Genomic DNA, 20,083 nt, shown 5'->3' on the forward strand with positions numbered 1-20,083 from the left:
GAAAAGTTAACACACAGGACTTGCGCAATGTGCCCTTATCCACTAACGGCACGTGTGGGTGCTGGAAGAGAGAGAGAGAGGAGGGGGGGGGGGGGCGATACGGCATGTATATATGACAAACTCGCCTACAAGAGCTGACGACTGAAAGCACTTGATTACCTGTATATTTGCCACTCATTACTGCAAGGCTAAATGAGCGCCGGTGATATAAATGAATAACTCTCTTGAAGATACGAGCTTTCGAGACACGATTTAAACAGACGGAATATTTTATTTTATTTGAGACGATCACTGGACCTCCACTGCACTTTTAGCAGTTTTTTTTTATAATCAGTGTTTTTCCAACGTGCGTCTAGGCGATGAACGGACTGCAGGTGTTTTCGTCGTATGCAATGTGTTTCACATCACAGTTGTCTTCGTACTGGTCGACGCAGTCCTGCGGTGGATCGGCTATGACATCTTTCGCCACCCACACCATGCACTCTGGAACGGTACCAACGAAAACACTTGAGGATATGCTGCCTAGTTCCACAATCATAGGAAAAATATTATTGAGAATGATTGGATTCAGAGCGAAAGCACGGGCTTTTTTTTTTTTAGCCAAGACTTATTTTACAGATTTTACATTCTTGAATGACTGAACCGATCGACGCAAACAAACATAAGGACTGATTCAAATTTTTGCCTTTTTTTCAGAGGCACCCCAAACATAATTTTGCTCGGGTCAGAGCCTCCGATTTGTGCTGCGTAGAAAACGACGATGAGTGGGAAGTGCCGCGGGACGAAGCGCTCGCGCTATATGCAGTGCTCTGTAAAAGACGACGATGAGGAGCTCTCGCGCTAGGCACATTCGCGCAAGAGGCAAACAACAACAACAAGCGATCACACACACACACACACAGGTGTGTGTGATCGCGAGGCTCTAAACATCAAGATTAGAGCTTTGCATCTAAAATATGCGTTACGAAATGAGCAAGAAAAGCGTTAAGCGGGCAAATTGAAGTAAAAGTATCCTTCGTTTCCGTTTCATTGGTTTCTCTTTCCCTGGGTATGGGCCCCGTGTCGGCGAACACTCTCAAACTAGTGCAAGCAATTTCCTTTCTACCATTATAGTTTACATACATTCAGAGGCCTAAGAACTGCCAGTTATGGCCAAAACTATCAGTTTTTTGGCCTCTATTTTGGCAGGCTAACTAAAGGCTCAAAGGCACAGGGGAAATCTATGTGCATTGTGAACTAGTATGTCCTGGCCTGAGTTTGTGATGCCTGGTATCCGTCTTCAATGCACACGAAAAGATTTTAACAAGATTTACTACTGCAAATTGTATGAAAGCTCTGTTTAGCATTTACCAGTGCAAAAGTTAATTTAAGAACTTTTAGGTTCTGTCGAAATTAGGACTGGCTAATTATTAGGAAAGCATTTCGTTACCATGAATATGTACTTTTTTTTGAAAAATCAACAGTAGCACTTTCAGTCATGACAGATTTATGGACGCAGTAAGCTCTTCCTAGACCAAATGTTGTAATAATTAAAAGCGCATATAATCTGATTATGGCCATAATAACGCTTTATTACTGTGTTACATACGCCATATTTTCTGTCTTAATGAAAGTAGCATGTATACTACGCCGCCCCTTCGTTAGAAATTCATAAGCTTTGCCGCAGGACGAACATTGCGCATTGTGTAACTTCTGGTGGGTTTTGCTGAGCGGCATATCCCAACCAATCCCATAATGTGGCAAGCACAGGTTTTTGTGTTATTATATCTGAGGGACCAATATATGAAAGAACGCTACGCCAGCCACTTTTCAAGTACGCAGTGTTAAAACTTGAGCTGCAGGAGGGCTAAGTATGCAGTGCATGAGCAAAATGTGTTTGCTTGACTGAAAGCGCTCATACCAATTGCACAATGTACCTTTTTAAATTTTCAGAAAAGCAACAAAAGTGCTGTCCCTAATTATCAGCAAGTTTATTTTTGTTTACCTTCCAAGCCTTGAAACGGAGCCTCAAAAGTAGCGCACGTCTTGTAATCTGTGTAGAAGAATTTCGCGGTCTGCTCCGGGCCATCTGGATTATAAAGAGAACATGACAGTTTAAACGCCATTAAAATGAGCATGAAGCGCGAAAACACCTGGTTTCGAAATAGTTTGGCCATTGCCTAATCATTACCTTAACTTCTACTTCGAATTCGGTTGACTCTTGCCTGACATTGCTGACATTGCCTTCTAGACAATTTCTTTTAAACTTTCGTACCGCGCGACCATCCCCTGGAAACACCGAATCCAGGACATTTCATCTCAAAGGCAAAAGTCCGAAATTCGAGGCTGCAGAGACGCATCGGTTTTATAGTATTGCTAGTGAAGTAGTGCTTCACAATAATAAAAAGCTGGTTCAAAGGCTTGTGCCCTCAAGTCCAACTTTCTCGGACAAAAATTTTAAAATTCAAAAATTGTAAGATACTCTTGTGGAAATATTGGAAGAGATGGTCCATTTATCTTAAATGCCTCGAAACTTTTCTTATAAATTGTTTCCCTCGATAGCATCGAACAGTTAAGACTGCCATAAAAATCCAACGGGGAACGCTTTTGACGATAGCAAAAACGTCAACAGAAAAAATCGAAAATTTCCGTCGGATGATGTGCGGGTAGATTGATTGTTACAGTGAAATTTTACATTACATGAAAAAATTACGCTCATAAACGGCTTCCTGCTCAAAAATGCTTGTGTCCAGAATTGCTGGATATGTCGAGATAGGACGTTTTTTACTCGGAAAGCCTAAAAAACAGAGCCGTAATATCAGGCTCATGATAGCTTCAACTAAAGACAAAGGAGTGCGTCTAAGGGATAGTATAGATAAACGAAATAACATCGACGAATTGCACCATGCTTCATGTTGCGTTCTTCGTTCCATGGCATTGTCAAACCCCTAAATAATTTCTTCATGAGTTTAGGTTCATGCTTATTTCAATTTGCTCAATAAACATTTCGATAATAAATTGACTTGTTATTGACTTTTTCTATGGATTTACTTTAACAAATTCGCCAAAGCATTCAAATTGAATCACAATACAGATTGTCGATTAAGACTCAAATTTGCTTGCTCGTTACGTTGTATCGAGTGGAAATGTAATGTGCATTGAGTCCCTTCACTCACGATGCTACGTTAGGAGATCGTTAGAAAAGTATTTCTGTGGGGAAAAAGGTACAAAATACACAGCCCGCCATATATTCTAACCTTTCTCTAACATTACGCTCCGCACTCTAATGATACGCTTTTAAGATTCATGAAACCAAGAACGCATACACAACTTTCAAACAAAATTCAATTACACGAATCACGAAATTTTAATGCAACTGCCATCTCTGCCAGCATTCTGGAAGCAGCAGGTAGCATGTTCGTGGAGGCGGCATTATAACACGGCATATACGTGCTGCGCTCAGCGCTCACCTCCTTCAAACTTAATCGCTCATGCATACATATACTCGCTATGAAGGGTACTTCATCTCGTCTGTGTCGTGAGGTGTTCACTCCAAACTTTCAACAAAAATTTCAGCGTGATTAGCGCAAACTGTAGGGAGCACAAAGTAAAAGCTTTCACTGCAAAGTAAGGTTTCTTTTTTTTTTCAGTCCTTGGGGGGGGGGGGGGGATTACTGCAGAAAAATACAATTTTGTACATTAAATCAATGTTTGGTGCAGACATGCGTATACTTTTAACGCTTTTGGCTTTTTCTTTGCACCAATGTTTCAATGCTTTTATTAAATGTTTTATAAATATAGAGAAATTGTTCTAATTCGAGCACTACTGATCAGTTTTTCGGTTAGCGTTAGACAAGAAAGTAGCTGTGAAGAAATTTTCGCTGAATGAAAAGAACTACGACTCAATCGATTGGTAGGCTATTCGCTACTCCTTCGTCAGATTTAAATACGACCCAGTTGGACTGTAAGCAATTGGCTGCCTGTTGACTTACACCAGTACAGAAGGTTTTCAAGCGTTAACAAACGAGCTGAATAAAGTTTTATTATTTATTGACATGTTTTAGATTCTACTAGGACTAAATAAGCGGTCATTTGAAACTCAATTTTCTTCGCCTCGCCTTAATGTGTTCCAAGTTAAATCATTGTTGCGTAGCCTAATATGTAAGTGATGCCTTTACGCCAGCGAAAACATTGCAACCACTTAAGTTCCAGTAAACATATCGGCCAAAGTTTGCCCGATATGCCCGAGTAACACCAAGTTTATAGCATCTACTTTAAATATCTGGGCAAAATATTTCCCCTTGTAGATCATCCATTTCATGTTGCTTCAAGTAAGCAGAAGGCGCGTCACAATATGCCGTAACATCTGCTGCGGTGACTGCAAACAGAAAAAGAGAAGTTTTTCCGCTACATTTGTAGTATACATTCCCCTTGAGTTATTAGATTAGGTGTCATACAAACATGAAAAGTGAGAGTTGCAAATTTAGGAAGCTATTTCCGGAATGATTTCTGCCCACTTGTGTTTATGCAGTGGATAAATGGGCGGTAAGAAAAAGTAGAATATTAAAAAGGAACACGGCGCTTATCCTGCTGCATTGTTTAACTAGATTATTTATATGATGATCATCATATTTACCGTCGCCGACCGTCAACACAGGCTTGTCAGGCAATGTACCGGCCCTGACGTGTATGGTTACGTTTTTCCTGAAAAACACGCATCAGAGATATTGTTTCAAATTCGGCAGTATACACACTGCAACTAAACTTGTGGGTACGCAGTCAATCATATTTTAAGCGTAGGACTTTACCTCCGGAATAATGTATGTGCCCATTCTTTCTTTTTTCCCATCCGGATCAAGGGACAGATTAAGGGCGCATACCGCCACCACGGCGAAACAGTGGTTATGGTACTCGGCTGCTAACCCAAAAGATGCGGGTTCGATCCCGGCCGCCGCGGTCCCATTTCGATAGAGGCAAAATGTAAAAAGGCCGTGTACTGTATGATGTCAGTGCACGTTAAAAAACCCCAGGTGGTCGAAATTACCGGAGCCCTTCTACGGCGGCCCTGATAGCCTGGGTTGTTTTGGGACGTTAAACCATACAATACTATAAAATAATTATTGAGGAATAAATTACTATTGTTTTGTTTGTTTATTGTACTCTACATCGGTAGTAGGCCACAGTCGGCGCCACTTTCAATCTATGTGGACGATGCTATATGTGGGCGTGAGGAGTTACATGCCCACAAGTTAGACTGAGGCTTGAAAGGCGGCAAGCACTCTTACGCGCAACCTCCAACTGCAAGACTTGGAGATTTCAAGCGGAGTGTGTTTCCTTGTAGCGTTTACAGGCATGGAAGAGCATGTCACATTGCAGTATGTATACATGGCACAGCAATACCATAAGAAAGAAGCCCTCGGTTTTTAGGAGCACCCATCGACCGAAATCTATCGTAGACCCCCCCCCCCTATTTGACAAATGAAAAAGAGACTGACAGCGATTGTTCACGTTCTTGCCATTATCGTGGATAATTGGCGAGCAGCGTTTGTGAGGTGGATGATATAGCTGTAGAGTGCATTATTCATGAGATTCGTTCGGTGGATTCTCTCTGCACTTGCAAAAATTTAGAAAACAATCTTAAGATGGGCACAAAGCGGTCAAGCTCAAGCACTTCTCATCTTCCTAGGACTGCCGAAATGTACCTATATGGCCAAAACCGCACAAACCGCCCACGAGAATAAATTAACTACGTACATAAGAGTTCACACCCTGAGGACACATATTCGATATTTTTCTCGAGTTCCCTCTCACAATTTCTCCAGCGTTCCTGTTACCAGGCCACAACGTTTACAACAAGCACTGATGCAAAAATAAAAAAAAAACGCCGCGGTGGCTAAGTGGTTAGGGCACTCGGATACTGATCCGGAGTACCCTGGTTCGAACCCGACCGCGGCGGCCGCGTTTCGATGGAGGCGAAATGCAAAGGTGCATGCCCAAGTGCTGTGCGATGTCAGTGCACGTTAAAGATCCCCAGGTGGTCGAAATTATTCCTGGGCCCTCCACTACTGCACTTCTTTCTTCCTTTCTTCTCTCAGTCCCTTCTTTACCCCTTTCCTTACGACACCAATCAGGCCTTAACACGTACCCTCCGACCGTCTTGATCGCCGGAAGTGCAGCATCAGGTGTGTCCAGGTTGTGCGCGTGAATAGTTCATGAAGTTTCCTCCATCATGAACTAATCACGCGCACAGAGTGGACACATTTCTTATTGTGTAAATAATTTGTATATATTACCTCTCCCTCTATCCTCTCTTACTGTCCTCTGACCTCTTTCATTTCTATTCTTCACTCTGCCTGCTATCCTTTATTTCCGTTGCCCCAGCTCAGGTGCTTCAGTATCGATGGCAGATGCCGGGGCTAGCAAAAATCTACAGATATTGCGCCATTTCATTTCTCCAACAACCAATTTATTTTTTTTTTAAAAGAAAATTCGTTTTGAGGAAAGGCGCATTAACTGTCTCAAATATCTAGGCGGACACCCGAACCGCGTCGTAAGGGAAGGGATAAAGAAGGGAGCGAAAGAAGGCCGTTGTGCGATTCTGCCGTTCCAGTTTACACGGAGATGAAGTTAACAGACGTGAAGTCTCTCGGACAGTGGCACGGCGATCGTCGGCAGTGAAGGCCTACCAGGCGCTGCTTCGTTTCTTGAAAGCGCCCAGCCTACACGAAATACTGTGACTACACCGCAGCCTTTTCACCTACGTACTTAATTTTCCTCTCGCCTCGTTTCTCATTCACCTACGTCACCTCATCTTTTTCTCCCAGCATGTATTTATTTATTTGTACATACTGCAGCCCTATTGGGCTATTGCAGGGGTGGGTGTAAACAAAACGTAGAGAAACAGGGAGCACAACAATGGCGAACAGCAGAGGCAATGTAAGTAGAGAAAAAAAACATAAGCAAGAAAAGGCAATACTGTTCAATAGCCTCTAACGACGAAAGGCGGCCTATCTGGTGTTTCGAAACACAATATATAACGGAACCGCGCAAACGTCCTCTCTGGTTTCTTCCTGCGTCCCGCTTTTTATTTGCGCGGTTCCATAAATCATTCCAGTTGTTTCCCACAGTGCTGGATAGGAAAAACGTTTCTTCTCCCGGTTATCCACCAACTTTAACATCTTCCCTTCTCCTCCAGAAAAAGAACTTCGCCTTGGTGTACTCCAAAGTGATTCGCTGTATGCAGTCCTATTGTGGTGCCGACTTTAAGCCAATAAGTGCGGTATGACAGAAATTTGCAAGGAAATCATAACTCTTTGAATTTAAATCTCTCAAAAGCAGAAAAGAAAAAAAAAGGAAGAGCGGAAGAGCGGGAGAGAGAGAAGAATTAAAAGCAGTCATCAAAGGAGCACTTTTCGTCTGCCTAATGCTCGAATTCGCTCTGAGATACGTTGTCCTTTTGCGCATAACGGTAGTTGAGAGAAATAGTAAGAAATAGCACTCTTGAGAAAGCTCTTCAGTGTGAACAACTCTAAGTCACAATTCATTGACCACGTCACCAGCCAGCCAATCAGCGCTTATGCGAAACGTGGACGCTTCCATATGAAAAGCTGTGTTTTGGGCTAACTTCGGGTACCCGGCCTAACGTAGGCCTACGAGATTATCGCATAAGTTGTAAGGAAATATACAGCATTTATATACGCCACGTTACACTCCTTTACTGACCGAAGGCGGCGCATAAAAGGTCGCGTACACACGAGTGCATGGCGTTCTTGAAGGCGTAAATTGAACTAAACATGCAAGAGAGCCGCCGCGGTGGCTGAGGGGTTATGGCGCTCGGCTGCTGGCCCGAAAGACGCGGGTTCGATCCCGGCCGCGGCGGCCGAATTTCGATGGAGGCGAAGTTCTAGAGGCCCGTGTGCTGTGCGATGTCAGTGCACGTTAAAGAACCCCAGGTGGTCGAAATTTCCGGAGACCTTCACTGCGGCGTCTTTCATAGCCTGGGTCGCTTTGGGACGTTAAACCCCCATAAACCAAACCATAAAAATGCAAGACAACGAGGGCACAGAACGGAGCTCATGTATCTCAAGCTGAACCTGCCTGCAATTGTAACTTGTCATGTTCTGACGAATACGACGTGTATGTTGTGGTTCTTGACATGTATCAAATTGATTGTAATTTTCTGTCAAGTCGCTTTGGTGTCCGAAAATCTTTAATCTGTTTGTGACAAATTCGATTGTATTTGAAGTCTGTTTTTCGGGACGTATACTGCGCAATTCTTTTGTCACGAAACTATGTATGGGAGTATCAAACACATCACAAGAGCAAAGTTTTGATTCAAAATTGAATTAAATGTCACCATGGCCAAAACCTAGGGCGGGCCAAACGGAAAGCAGGCAGCGATGGAAGTGCCGCTGAACCGTCCCGAAAGACAGATCACGGCACCTTTTCGTGACGCTAGAGCACGTTTGTGTTGATGCCGGATTTTAAGTTAGGAATTTAGTGAGCATCATTGCATGCCGAGCGAAAAATTCTTAACCAAATAGCAGCTCTCATAAGGAGATGAGAGTCTGCCAGGAGAAGGCGCGACGCTAGTATACAAAGCTTGACCAGGTAGTTTAGCCTCGCGGTCTTCACCCGGTGTTCATTTAAGTCAGGGGATGAGTGCATTAAAACATACAACTCCACGACTGATTTCAAAATTTCAACTTCACATTTCCGTCCTGGCTTCCATATTTTGTAAATTTTCTCTTGTGACCAAATTGTACATCTTATTAAAGAGCCAGCAAACTGAGCGTACATCTGAAAGATAGTGATCTTGTGCAAAATATTTTTAAAAAATTAATTTTCCGAGTTCAAAGTTTTCGTTTCCGGTTCAAACTGAAAACTCCACATCCAGTTTCAAGTCAATTTGTAACTGTCTTAGACCTGGAACCGATTCGTAATGATCAGTCAATGGCGACATTATTGAGGTTTCGAAATCTGTGATGTATAAATATGAATTCTAGGAAGCACGGGCAATAGCAAGATGAATGTTACACATAAGTCCAATAAGAAAAGCCACATTGTAGCTTGTTGAATTGCTCTTTATAGTATGGCCGACAATTACGAGTCTCGATGAAGCGATTTTTCAGAATCTGCTGCATTTAAACTATTGAAAAAACGCATAAGAAATGCGCAGCGCTGAACGGAAGCGGCTCAGGGTTTCGGCTTAAAGGGACAGTGAGGAGAACACTATCAATTTTTTTTTGTTAGCAAAATCAGATAGTTCGGCATTTCATGGCCTTGCTGCCGTTTGTCCGGTAGCGAAAAAAAATAGCTGTGGTTTAGTTCTAGTTAACCCTAGTTGAATTGCGAAACCTTCGTTTCCTCGGCACGTCGTCTACGCAGCGTCTCATTCCGAAGCTCTCGAGAACTCAGACCGGTCTCTTCCGCAGTTGAAGAGTCACTCCGGGGCGTGGCACGACTCCTTCTAGCCGCAACTTCGTTACGACGCTTCTCGAGTCGTGCGATGTGTTGTTCTGGCGTCTCTTGAGCGCGTTGTATCTTCCTCGCTTCGTCCTGTCGTTGTTGCGTCTCTTTCGCGCTCCCCATAACGACTAAAGTACACTGACTGATGATTGATGTTTCTGAGAGGAAGAAAAAAAAAGAAAGAGCACGGGCCTGCCTGCTGGCTCAAGCCCAGCCACGGTCGCTACCGCGTGCTGAAAGTAGGAGAGTTAAAGGATAGAAGAGCAAAAATTCAGAGAAAAAAAACGCCGCGCTAATAGTCCCCAGGCCAATACTGGAGGAAGTGCAAGGCTGACCCGTAACAAAGTGCTGCAAGCTAAGCACACCGCTATATTCCAAAAATAAGTTTAATGTCTTAGGTCCAAGGACCCGCTCCAGATACTAAATCAGGTATCACGTATGAGCCATTACACTGAGGCGAAGTGCATATATATATATATATATATATATATATATATATATATATATATATATATATATATATACTTATTAAGGGAGCCAACAGTCACCGAAACCAAGGTGAGGGGCTCATTTCCTTTATCTTGTCTGCTAATAGCTTAACGAGGGTCTCGGTTCTGGCATTCTTGATGCCATAGGTAGCATAAGAGGGCTCTTGCACAGTTTCCAACCTCGCCGTTCGAAGACGTTCTACGTCACACTCGCGGTATTACAGGACGTGCTACGTCCGCCGCTATGGGCGAAGGTGGCGCTGGTGAACACTCTCGAAGTTCACTTACGCACAGTAAACATAAATACCCACGAGAGCAGCAGATTGGACAGCCGTCGCCGTAGCTCAGTTGGTAGAGCACCGGACGCGATATTAGGAGGTCGTGGGTTCGGATCCCACCAGCGGCATGGTCGTTTTTTCTGCTGCTTTATAAGTAATTTTCTTTCATCAATAGATTAATGTAAGTATTATTATCCCTTTGATAAGCACTACACATTAAAAAAATTCACATTCCCCTATGCACCTTGGCTTCGGTGACTGTTCGTTCGCTCCCTTAATAAGTTTGCAACGGGCCCATCATTTCCTTTATCTGTTCTCATATATATATATATATATATATATATATATATATATATACCCACCGCGGTGCGACACCTCCTCTCCCTCTACCCCGGCGGAGCACATCTGGTGGAGCGAGCGGCGACGGCAGCGGCGTCGACGGCGGCGCCATCTGTTGGAGCGCGGCTGCGGCGTCGCTATGCATCGGCGGCTCAAGGCCGGCCACGCCATACCATACGGCATACGGCTGAAGTGCGCGACGAGCCGAAGTGGCTCGCAGGTTGGCGTAGTAAACCTTTCGCTTTAAAAAAAACCTGCGCCGAGGCTCGGAATCAAACCAGGGCCTTTGGCGTTTGAGGCGGAGACGCTAGCACTCCGCCACGACAGCTCAAGCTTCAACCACGAATAAAGGCGCATCTAGTGAATGCACTGTTCCGATGCAGTAGACTCCGCGCTTTGGCTACATATATCCCGGCCTAACAGAGCTAGGTCATCAGCAATTTTTTTAACTGCCTTGATTCTTGTCTCCCGTTCCTAATAAACGATTTCCGTCAAGTAGTTCGAAGTTGATTGGCACAGCCGGGAACGTTTCGCCGGGCAAGCGTACGAAGACACAAGTGCTCTTTATACTGCTAACTGCCTTGTAAGATCACCGACCATTGTGCCATCATAGTTTTTCATCAACCGTAGCGATCATCTGACCAGCCTTAACAGGCTCCTTCATAGGTTAACTAGCAATTGAAGCAGCACTTGCAGTTCCTCTGTTCGGTGGTGGTGGTGGTGGAAAGTTTATTACACACAGGGGAGTTTAGGACGCGCAGGTCCTTGGGCCCCCGCACGACCCCGCTGCACTCAAACGTTCATGTCCCGGAGGCTCATGACGCTGGCAGCCCGGCCTGTGGCGATGGCTTGCGTGGCCGGGTCCTCGGAGCGCAGTAGGGTCTCCCAAGCCTCCCAAGTAGTAAGGTGCTCCAGGCCCCGCGGGGGAGGATTCGCCGGGCAGAGGAAAAGGATATGATCGAGAGTGGCTTTGGGGTGGTGGCAGAGGGTACAGGAGGGGTTTGTGTGGACTTAGTAATAGCGCGAGCGTATATTACGGGAGGGTAAGGTGCGTGTTTGGAGCCGCCTCCAAAGTGACTGATGATAATTGTCGAGGGAGGGATGGGGTGAGGGGGTACAGCCGACGCTCGGCTTTGCAGGCCTGCGTCAGGTCACCGAAGGAATGCATGCGCTCCCGTGAGAACCCCAGATCGGAGGCCGCCGGTGCCCGGTTGAGAGAACTTTCAACTTAAAGCGTTGGCTAAAGCGTTGGCAGCCTCGTTTCCGGGATTCCCGGAGTAGGCAGGCACCCATATGAGCTCCATGTGGCGGGGCTGGTGTGCGGCGAGGGAGAACAATATGCAAAATGCAGGGGCGTGAACTCTCCCGCGGGCGAAATTTAGTATGGCAGGAGTCCGATAGTATATACCGGGCCTCCGTGCGCGTGATGGCTAGGGCAATAGCGGCCTCTTCAGCCTCCTCCGAAGTGGCAGTTGGGGATATGTGAAGGGTGACAATCGGTTGGAGGGCGGGGTTCGTGATGGCTACAACCGCGTCCTCGCCTATGCATGCGGCATCCATCCACATGGCATCCGGTTCCATGCCATAGCGTTTGTGGAGCGCCCGTGCACGAGCTCTGCGGCGGGGTTCGTGGTAGGTGGGGTGCATGTTTTTGGGGAGAGGTTTAATAAGTAGTTCGCGGTGAATGGGAGGGGGGGGGGGACCGGGAGCTGTGTGGGATCCGTGGCCGGTATCCTCACGAGAGTGTGTAGGATGTGTCTGCCGGTTGTGGTTCTCGCGAGACGTATGTATTGTGTCTGTCGGTGGGCCTCGATAAGCTCACCTATCGTGTTGAGTAGGCCTAGCTGGAGGAGTTTATCGGTTGAGGTATTTAGGGGTAGGTGTAGTGCTCTCTTAAATGCTGTTTGGAACATTACATCCAGGGTGGAGATTTCTGTGCCCTGGAGTTTCAGGTATGGGAGCGTGAAGAGAAAGCGGCTGAGGACGAAGACATGAATGAGACGACATAGGTAATGCTCCTTCATGCCCCGGTGGTGTCCAGAAACTCGGCGGATTAGGTGGGATATCGACACCGCCATCTGCTTGAATTTCTGGATGGTGAGAGTGTTTTTCCCGTTGTTCTGGATGTGGAGTCCCAGTACCCGGAGAGTGTGTACATCCGGTATGTACCGGTTTTAGAGTTTCACAGTTATGGGGGCTGTGGGACAGTTTCGGGTCGTCGCTTGTAAATCGAGGCGCGTCAAAAACAAAACCACGGGGCACACAAAGCTCATAGACGCGAAGCTCCCTAACAAACCGAAACTCTCCTGGCCGCCTGTGGAGCTACCGAGCGTCGGTTTTTTTGCTTCCAACATTCAGGTTGTCTTTTGTCTGTCTTTCTTGTATGACAAAAGTTTTAAAACAAAACCTATTTCAATATTGAACCACGCAACCTTCCTTTGTCAGCCTGAGAGATTCGTAGCGTGCATGGAGTAAGGAAAATTCCCCTAAGGTGGCGTCTCTTGTCCTATGACGTCATCACTCTTATACTTGCGAGATTGGCCTCTGGCGGCGATACCTACATTTTGGTTCTTCTTATATTCTACATTACAAGAGCTTTGTTTTCAGTAAGAGGGGCGTTTTTGTGATCAGGAGCTGTGTTCGAACGATACAAGCCAACTTCTATTTCTCCTCAGTGTCCCTAAATCAGCACCCAAAAGATCCGCCGCTGAGGTTTTCCTCAGGAACAAGTCACTGTAGACTGGAATGGGGGGGGGGGGGGGGGACGTAGACAGAAGTACCATTCTTGGAAGGTCCTCCTCTGCATTACAGCGCTCTCGTCTAGTCTCGCCATACTCTCCTCCACCGCTTTCCTTCTCACGCGCCCATCCACCCCCTTCTTTCGCTTCACCCTCACGCTCTCTTCATAATCGCCGTACTTTCATGCTTCGCTTTGTTGAACGTTTTGTGTGTCGGATACGCAGTTACGTCAAGGGCGTTGCCGATGCCTGCGTTGCACTCAAGAAAGGGCGCTTAATAGATGAGCTCTAAAAATATTTCCCAAAGCGCTTCGAAGTTGGGGAAAACACAGGATCGTCGGTCTTACTTTTCTTTGCCGCTGAGGCCAGGCAGAATCCACACATATGTGGCGCTTGGGACACTTTTATCGAATTCCGTTCGCAAAGCAGTCACGCAGTCCAGGTCTCCGTCCTGGTCGATGTCAAACAAGGCAATAGAGTAGACGACAGCCCCGATGGCCTGCAAGAAAAGAGTAATTTTACTGCAACGTAACACAAAAGTTCGTCCCGTTGCAGGAACGAAGTGGTATGTATTCCTGTCGACTGAACATTGGTAAAGCAGATGCAGTGTTGTCAGCGCTTATGCCAGCACTATCCGAAAGAAAAAACGCGGCTCGAAATTTGATACCACATGCAATGAGTCCAAAGCTTCAGCAGGTGTTCAACCACAGTTTGAACGCACAGGTTGAGCAAACAGCTACTGCGTCATCGGACACTCTGATCTCACTCTGGGTAAAATGAAGAAATTCCTGTTACCATGTAAGCCGAAATCGGTCGCAAGACAAGCGCAACGATGTGAACGGACTGTCTTACGTTTTTTCTATATGATTTAACGATTGTTTGCTCCACCAAACAGGAACTTGTGAGACTTAACCGCTTAAAGGGGACATGACAGCCTATTTTCACGCATACCCTGCTTATCGCTTTTAATTCCCAACAGGTTAAATTACAATTCCTCCAATTTTCAGTTGATTCCGTGCCCTGAATATTTTTAAAACGAATTTTTTTTCGTTCCTTTTGCGAACTGCATGCAGGTATGGCAACCTCTGATCGCTGACGTCACGAGCGCATGCACGCCACGCGTCTTCTGCTGCGAGCTGTTGAGGTGCTTGCATGCACACCGTAGACAGCGGTCGCTCGAAAAGATTTTTTTTTCTTTTAGCCTAGCGAAATAAAATGCTTCTTCCGTGTTCTCTTTTTGGAAGCCTTCAACTTAGTACGCGAGCTGAGTGATGCTTGGGAAACCGGACTTGCTCGTGGCGCCCACTTTCCGATGGTTGAGGAAACAGAAATCGATGGACCCCTGCTTTATTATTTACGCTTAGAAGCATGCTGTTTGTATGTTATGAGTGTGGTCTCTTTTGAGCAGTCAAGTACTCCCGTATGTGAAAAGGGGCACGTGCCGTGCATGCCTTCGCCGAAGTGCGCCGTGAAAGCCGCGGCGTTTTGTAGCTATATATCAAGTTCTTGTCCGCTATTCATCGCTAGATAGTTAAACTCAAATTATCAAAAGGTGCACTACAGTAACCTTAAGGCACGAAAGGAGCTGAGAAAAGTGCCGAGTGCGACGACTTCCGCGCTGCATGTACGCGTTTGTAAGTCGAACATGCATTTTCTTAGATTCATATAACCTTTTTGCAGGAACCAAGCCGCTTGCAAAACCCTACGTGACTCGAATGCTTTCACTGTCAGCAACGATGAATGGTCGCCGCCGTCTAAGTGAGTGCTTCGAAATAATAGTACAGCCTTTTGCTGTGCGTGCGCATTGTGCCGCAGGAGTGCGACGATTACGACAACTGCAGCTCCGCGCTGAGGTTGTTTACATGGCTGTGCGCAAACAGTACTGTTCGTTTGCGTGGCATAAAACGCCAGGTGGGCTATCCTTACCTTAAATATTACGTACTCTTGCTCACAAAATGCACATTATTACTCAGTTACACCATGATACACTGCAATAAGCGCCGATGATGCTATATTGCCTATTTGGGAAAGGCTTCGCGTAGGAGACCGGCGCTTTCCGCTAATTGTATCTGCTTTCTCTTATGTCACCAAAATTTAATTTTAGATCGGTTTAGCTAAAAATACGTTCGGACATTACTTGCATTAATGAAAACAACCAGATTTGTTGACCACAGTCAACGCCGACGGCTACTGCCGGCTGCCTTCTGCAGGTGCACAGAAATTTTTATCGGAGCTAGACCAGGCGAAACAATTTCCTTCATGCTCACAGAAGCTTGAACGGGAACCAACATCTTCATCGAGTTTCGCCGCGCTCCCTTCGTCTTTTGCTGCTTGTTAGCTTGGCACACCCTTTGAATGTGTTCTTTCTTATCACATTTGAAACAGGTGGCTGCTATGTGCGGACACAGTCGGCTTGCATGCTTCGCCGACCCGCAGCGATAGCAATTTCGCTGCGTCATATCGCTTTCCCCAACGGCTCTGACCTTGTGAACATCCGGAACGCCCTTATCAAAGGCGTGCGCTTCTGCTACGCTCTTTTTCGCTGTTTCCATGGCCAGCGCTCGTTCCACGGCTTTTTGAAAAGTTAGCTTGTTATCCTCCGTGAATAACACTCGCTGTATATCTTCTCTGCGCAAACCGCAAACAAAACGGTCTCGCAGCGACTGATCGAGTGCGGATTCAAATTCACATGTCTGTGCCAATTTCCGCAACTGTGCAACATATACCGAAATCGATTGTCTCGAGTTGCGCTCTCCTGTGAAATTTCGCGCGTTCACTAATTACCGACGGCTTCGGTGACAAGTGGTCGCCTAGAAGTTTCTTTAGCACGTCGAAACTTTTAGCTGACGGCAACTCCGGCGCTGTCAATGACTTGAGGAGACTACGTCTTTGGGCCTACGAGACTCAAAAAAGCGTGTACCTTGTCGTCCTCGGGGATACGGTTGACCAGAAGAAACGACGTTAAGCGTTCCTCGTACGACGGCCAGTCGCTCGTGGACTCGTCGAAGGGCTCGATGTGTCCCAGTCGACCCACGAGTTGCGTCACTGCTCCCGCCGCTGCCGAACCATCCGTTGCCATGTCGGCTTGCTGTAGAACTGGTCAGAATCCCATCCTCGTCGCCAAATGTGTTTGTCGGGGACAGCAACCGAAGGCTAGGTGGGCGGAAAACCGAACGTGGTTTATTCCATCACAGCTTGTAATGGAATGCCCCCCGGTGGCCGAACAGCGCGGCTTATCTTATAGCCAGCTCTCGCGATCGTCGCGCCGCCGCTATCGCTCTAGCCGCGACGATTACACAACACTATGCAGACCGGGTCACATATATCGGCACTTCCCCCTTATTGTATACTCGCGTCCTGCGATGTAGGCAATCGTCGCTTTGAGGGCACTGTAGCCAAAACTATGCTCGACAGCTATCTGCAGGCGCTAAAACTTGCGAATTCGCTTTCCGCAATCGCCGAAAACGCACACACCAATCCTGCGTACTCGCTGGGCCTCGTCAGGAAAGGTGCCGGTGGTCCACCGTCAACCGAAATTCAAGAATTCGGCAAAAGTTCCTCACTGATTAGTAACAAAGTATGAAGATATGATATGTAGCCGCTTGTCTCGCTTTTTTCGATACGGATAAGGTACGCAAGCGCAGGTTTTCCGGCCGTCGCCTCAACGGCCGTGAAGCTTTCGCTCGGCCGCACAAGCCCAGGCGACGGCGGCGCGCGGCACCATCGTGCGGCGTTTTCTGCCCGTGTCGCTTGCCTCGCCGATCGGTTCTATGCGCAGGCACCGAATGAAAGCACATCTTCGCTGGTGCACGCACATCGGGTATGTCGCCGTGGCTAGCATGAGGTCCCATAAGTTTTAAAATTCTTAAGTTTACAGAATGTCATACCAACTAGTCCCCTACCACTCTCTTCTGGTTCCCGCTAAGCTGATAACATTACTACGATACGCGATCGTTGATCGTTCTTGCGTAGTCGTCGGTCTAGCGTGACAGACCAGTGCGTAAGCGACGGCATTTGCATACCGACCAGCCCACCGAGCGTCGATCGCCTTCGCATCGGCCTATAGTGTGACCGGATCCTACCTATACCGGAGAAAAACTGCGTTACTGTTATTATCGCTTTTGCGGTACCAGTCATTCATATATGAGGACGACTGCTACTTCAATCGCCAGCGAAAATGCAGGGGGAAAAGAGACCTCGCTGCGCATATTGCAGCAACGAGAGCAGATGACGTTGCTCCGTGCATGTGCTAGTGACGTCACGAGAGCTTTCAATATGGCGGTCGCTGCCGGTGGGGGGAGTCTCCCGGTCTCAATTTCGATCGAATTTTTTGGAATATACAGCGCGTCCAGGGCAGCCAAATTTCGGAAATTGAATCATAAGCCCTTGCATTAGTTACTGAAGCAGAAAACTGCAATATCAAGGACGACCATGTCATGGTCCCTTTAATGCGTTGCGGTTACTCTAGGTTCATACGGGTTAGGATCAAGTCCTAGGATTCATATTCAGCTTTTATGTTCTTGCTTCATATCCCCTGGCGGTTTCAGTGACATAAACCTGCTAATTATAGATGCCACTAGTAAAGTTTATACAACAGTTACAGAAAAGTCAGGACTATTTCGCGAAGCTTGTTCAAAGCAAAGTCTTCATTTTATTCTTTCCTGATGTTCCAGCTTTTGATTTCTTACGTGATAGCCTCACATCTGTGCGCGTTTGTATGGCCGCACACTTTGCGAAGTTCGATACTGCATAACTTTAGATGCTCTTGAAAAGAAAATTACGTCTGTATACAACTGCGCTTCGTTGAAGCTATCAATCCAGCGGCGTTTCTTGCTTAATACTTCCGAGCCTATGTATCCTCGCTCACTATGGCCGCAACCCTTGGACCTCCTCTAGCAAGCTGTCCCGACATTTCCGACAAACCACAGCAGTTGCTTTATGGCTATGGCCTACAGCGGCTGAGCTTACCGATGAGAGTTCGAATCCCAGTCGCATATCTATTCTGGGGAATTGCGGTTGTGTGTAGTGTGATGTGAGTGCGTACTACAGAGCCCACTGAAGTCGCCATTAATCTGGAATCCTTCATAACGTCGCATTTCTTACCACGTGTACTTCAATGGAACGTTGCGCCTCATTCACCACACATATACCGCTCTCCTTATCGACGACAGAATGGCACAGCCGGACATCAAGAGGTGGCTGTGGATGACTTAAGTGCCACCGAATACAGGCGTCCCTTCGTGCATGAAGAACTCAAGCATGACCTGGTCTGACGTATGTAACTAACCAGAGTCTACCGATTACGAAAACATTCAACCGAGGGGAGCTCTCCAGCGGACGTTCTGGATATTGCTGGGGCAAACTGATTTTCTATACTGGCACAATACCAATTGGGCCCTATCCGGACCTACGCTTCCCTTATTCTCTCTCTAATTACAGCCGCAGCGGGCCAACTTGATGCACCTACGGCATAAGCGACTATAGAGCAGACTGCACGTGTTTGTTCACGCCAGAGCGTCAGGACGCGCTTTACTGGTCGAGCTTACGTACCTTTCAGGTTGTACACATAAGAGAGCCTAGCTAGCCTGCGTCGTAGGTGACATTCGAAACAGGTGATTGCTGCTGGCTGCGCATTTGTTTCCATATTCCGGAACGAAGCTGCTCATAGATATTTTTATAGATGCAATCACATACTGAATTCCAGTCTGATAGCGCATTATCTGCATTATAGAATAAATCAGGTTATTCATGTTTACAGCTTAACTGAATGGCTACATCACTGGAGCAGTTAAGTTTAGTTTAGTTTATGGGGGTTTAACGTCCCAAAGTGCCTCCGGCTATGATCGATGCCGTAGTCAAGGGCTGTGGAAATTTCGACCGCCTTGGGTTTCTTAACGTGCACTGACATCGCACAGTACACGGGCTTCTACAATTTCGCCTACATCGAAATTCAACCGCCGCCGCCGGGATTGAACCCGCGTCTTTCGGGCCAGCAGCCGAGCGCCATAACCACTCAGCCACCGCGGTGGCGGTGCAGCAGTTCAGTGCGCTCAGAAATACTCATCAGGCAAATCGATAAACTGCAGTCATGTAATCTGGCTGCCCCAACTATGTTCACCAAGAAATCAACATTGTCTATACAGCCACGACTTCCTCCGCAAGTACACCGAAAGGAAGTTTACCTATTACAGCTGGTGTTCGCATGTGCTCTTATTGTTTAGTGCCATTTAATTGCCATTGTCAAATGGCCTTGAAGTTCTGAGTTGAGTTTGATGAGCTTGAAATAGGCGCATCGCTTTGCAAAGCAACTCCTTACGTCACATTTTAACCAACATTTTACGTCAATGACTAGACCTACACAAACATTCTTAAAAGTGGCGCTCAGGCAGATCCTAAAGCTGGAGATGTGAGCGATGCGGCAACGTCTATCAATAGAAAGAAGACAAAATTATATATCACGTGCCTTGAATGCATCCACGACGTCATGGTTAAGCTGGTGTTTCGCCTTGCACTGAGCTGCGGGGAGAGCCAGCAGGAAAAGAAAAATAGCAAACGCGCCTTTAGAAAGCAGTGTTCTCATCTTGGCGCTTACAGAACGTATTCTGCGTTCGGCCTCGGAAATCGCCGTCTTTTTCGACTAGCCACAAATAATTCAATATGAAATATTACGCAGTATGGCTTTTGAATGAGCCAGCTTCAGGTGTTTAATAACCGTGATCCTCTGCGGTGCAGACCGGCGTCCTGCCGCGTTACGAGTGCTCTAGCCAAGGTTTTTAGACAAGGGCAGTTGGAA

The 20,083-nt window shown here is 46.6% G+C and overlaps 1 protein-coding gene across 2 annotated transcripts; it reads right to left on the reverse strand.

Annotated features, from left to right (window-relative positions):
- Positions 1 to 260: 260 nt before the first annotated feature.
- Positions 261 to 20,013, reverse strand: LOC144125560 (uncharacterized). 2 transcript variants are annotated; one of them, XM_077659047.1, is made up of 5 exons: positions 19,754 to 20,013; positions 13,638 to 13,789; positions 4,616 to 4,683; positions 1,985 to 2,068; positions 261 to 483 (listed from the first exon to the last, which is right to left on the reverse strand). In XM_077659047.1, the coding sequence occupies exons 1-5, from the start codon at positions 19,868 to 19,870 to the stop codon at positions 353 to 355; spliced, it is 552 nt and encodes a 183-aa protein (XP_077515173.1). In that variant the 5' UTR covers positions 19,871 to 20,013; the 3' UTR covers positions 261 to 352. The 2 variants fall into 2 exon arrangements, with proteins under 2 accessions (XP_077515173.1, XP_077515172.1); XM_077659046.1 differs by lacking the exon at positions 19,754 to 20,013 and adding an exon at positions 16,211 to 19,744.
- Between the last annotated feature and the right edge of the window lie 70 nt (positions 20,014 to 20,083).

Source organism: Amblyomma americanum, chromosome 3 (genome assembly GCF_052857255.1).
Source record: "Amblyomma americanum isolate KBUSLIRL-KWMA chromosome 3, ASM5285725v1, whole genome shotgun sequence".
Lineage (NCBI taxonomy): Eukaryota > Metazoa > Arthropoda > Arachnida > Ixodida > Ixodidae > Amblyomma > Amblyomma americanum.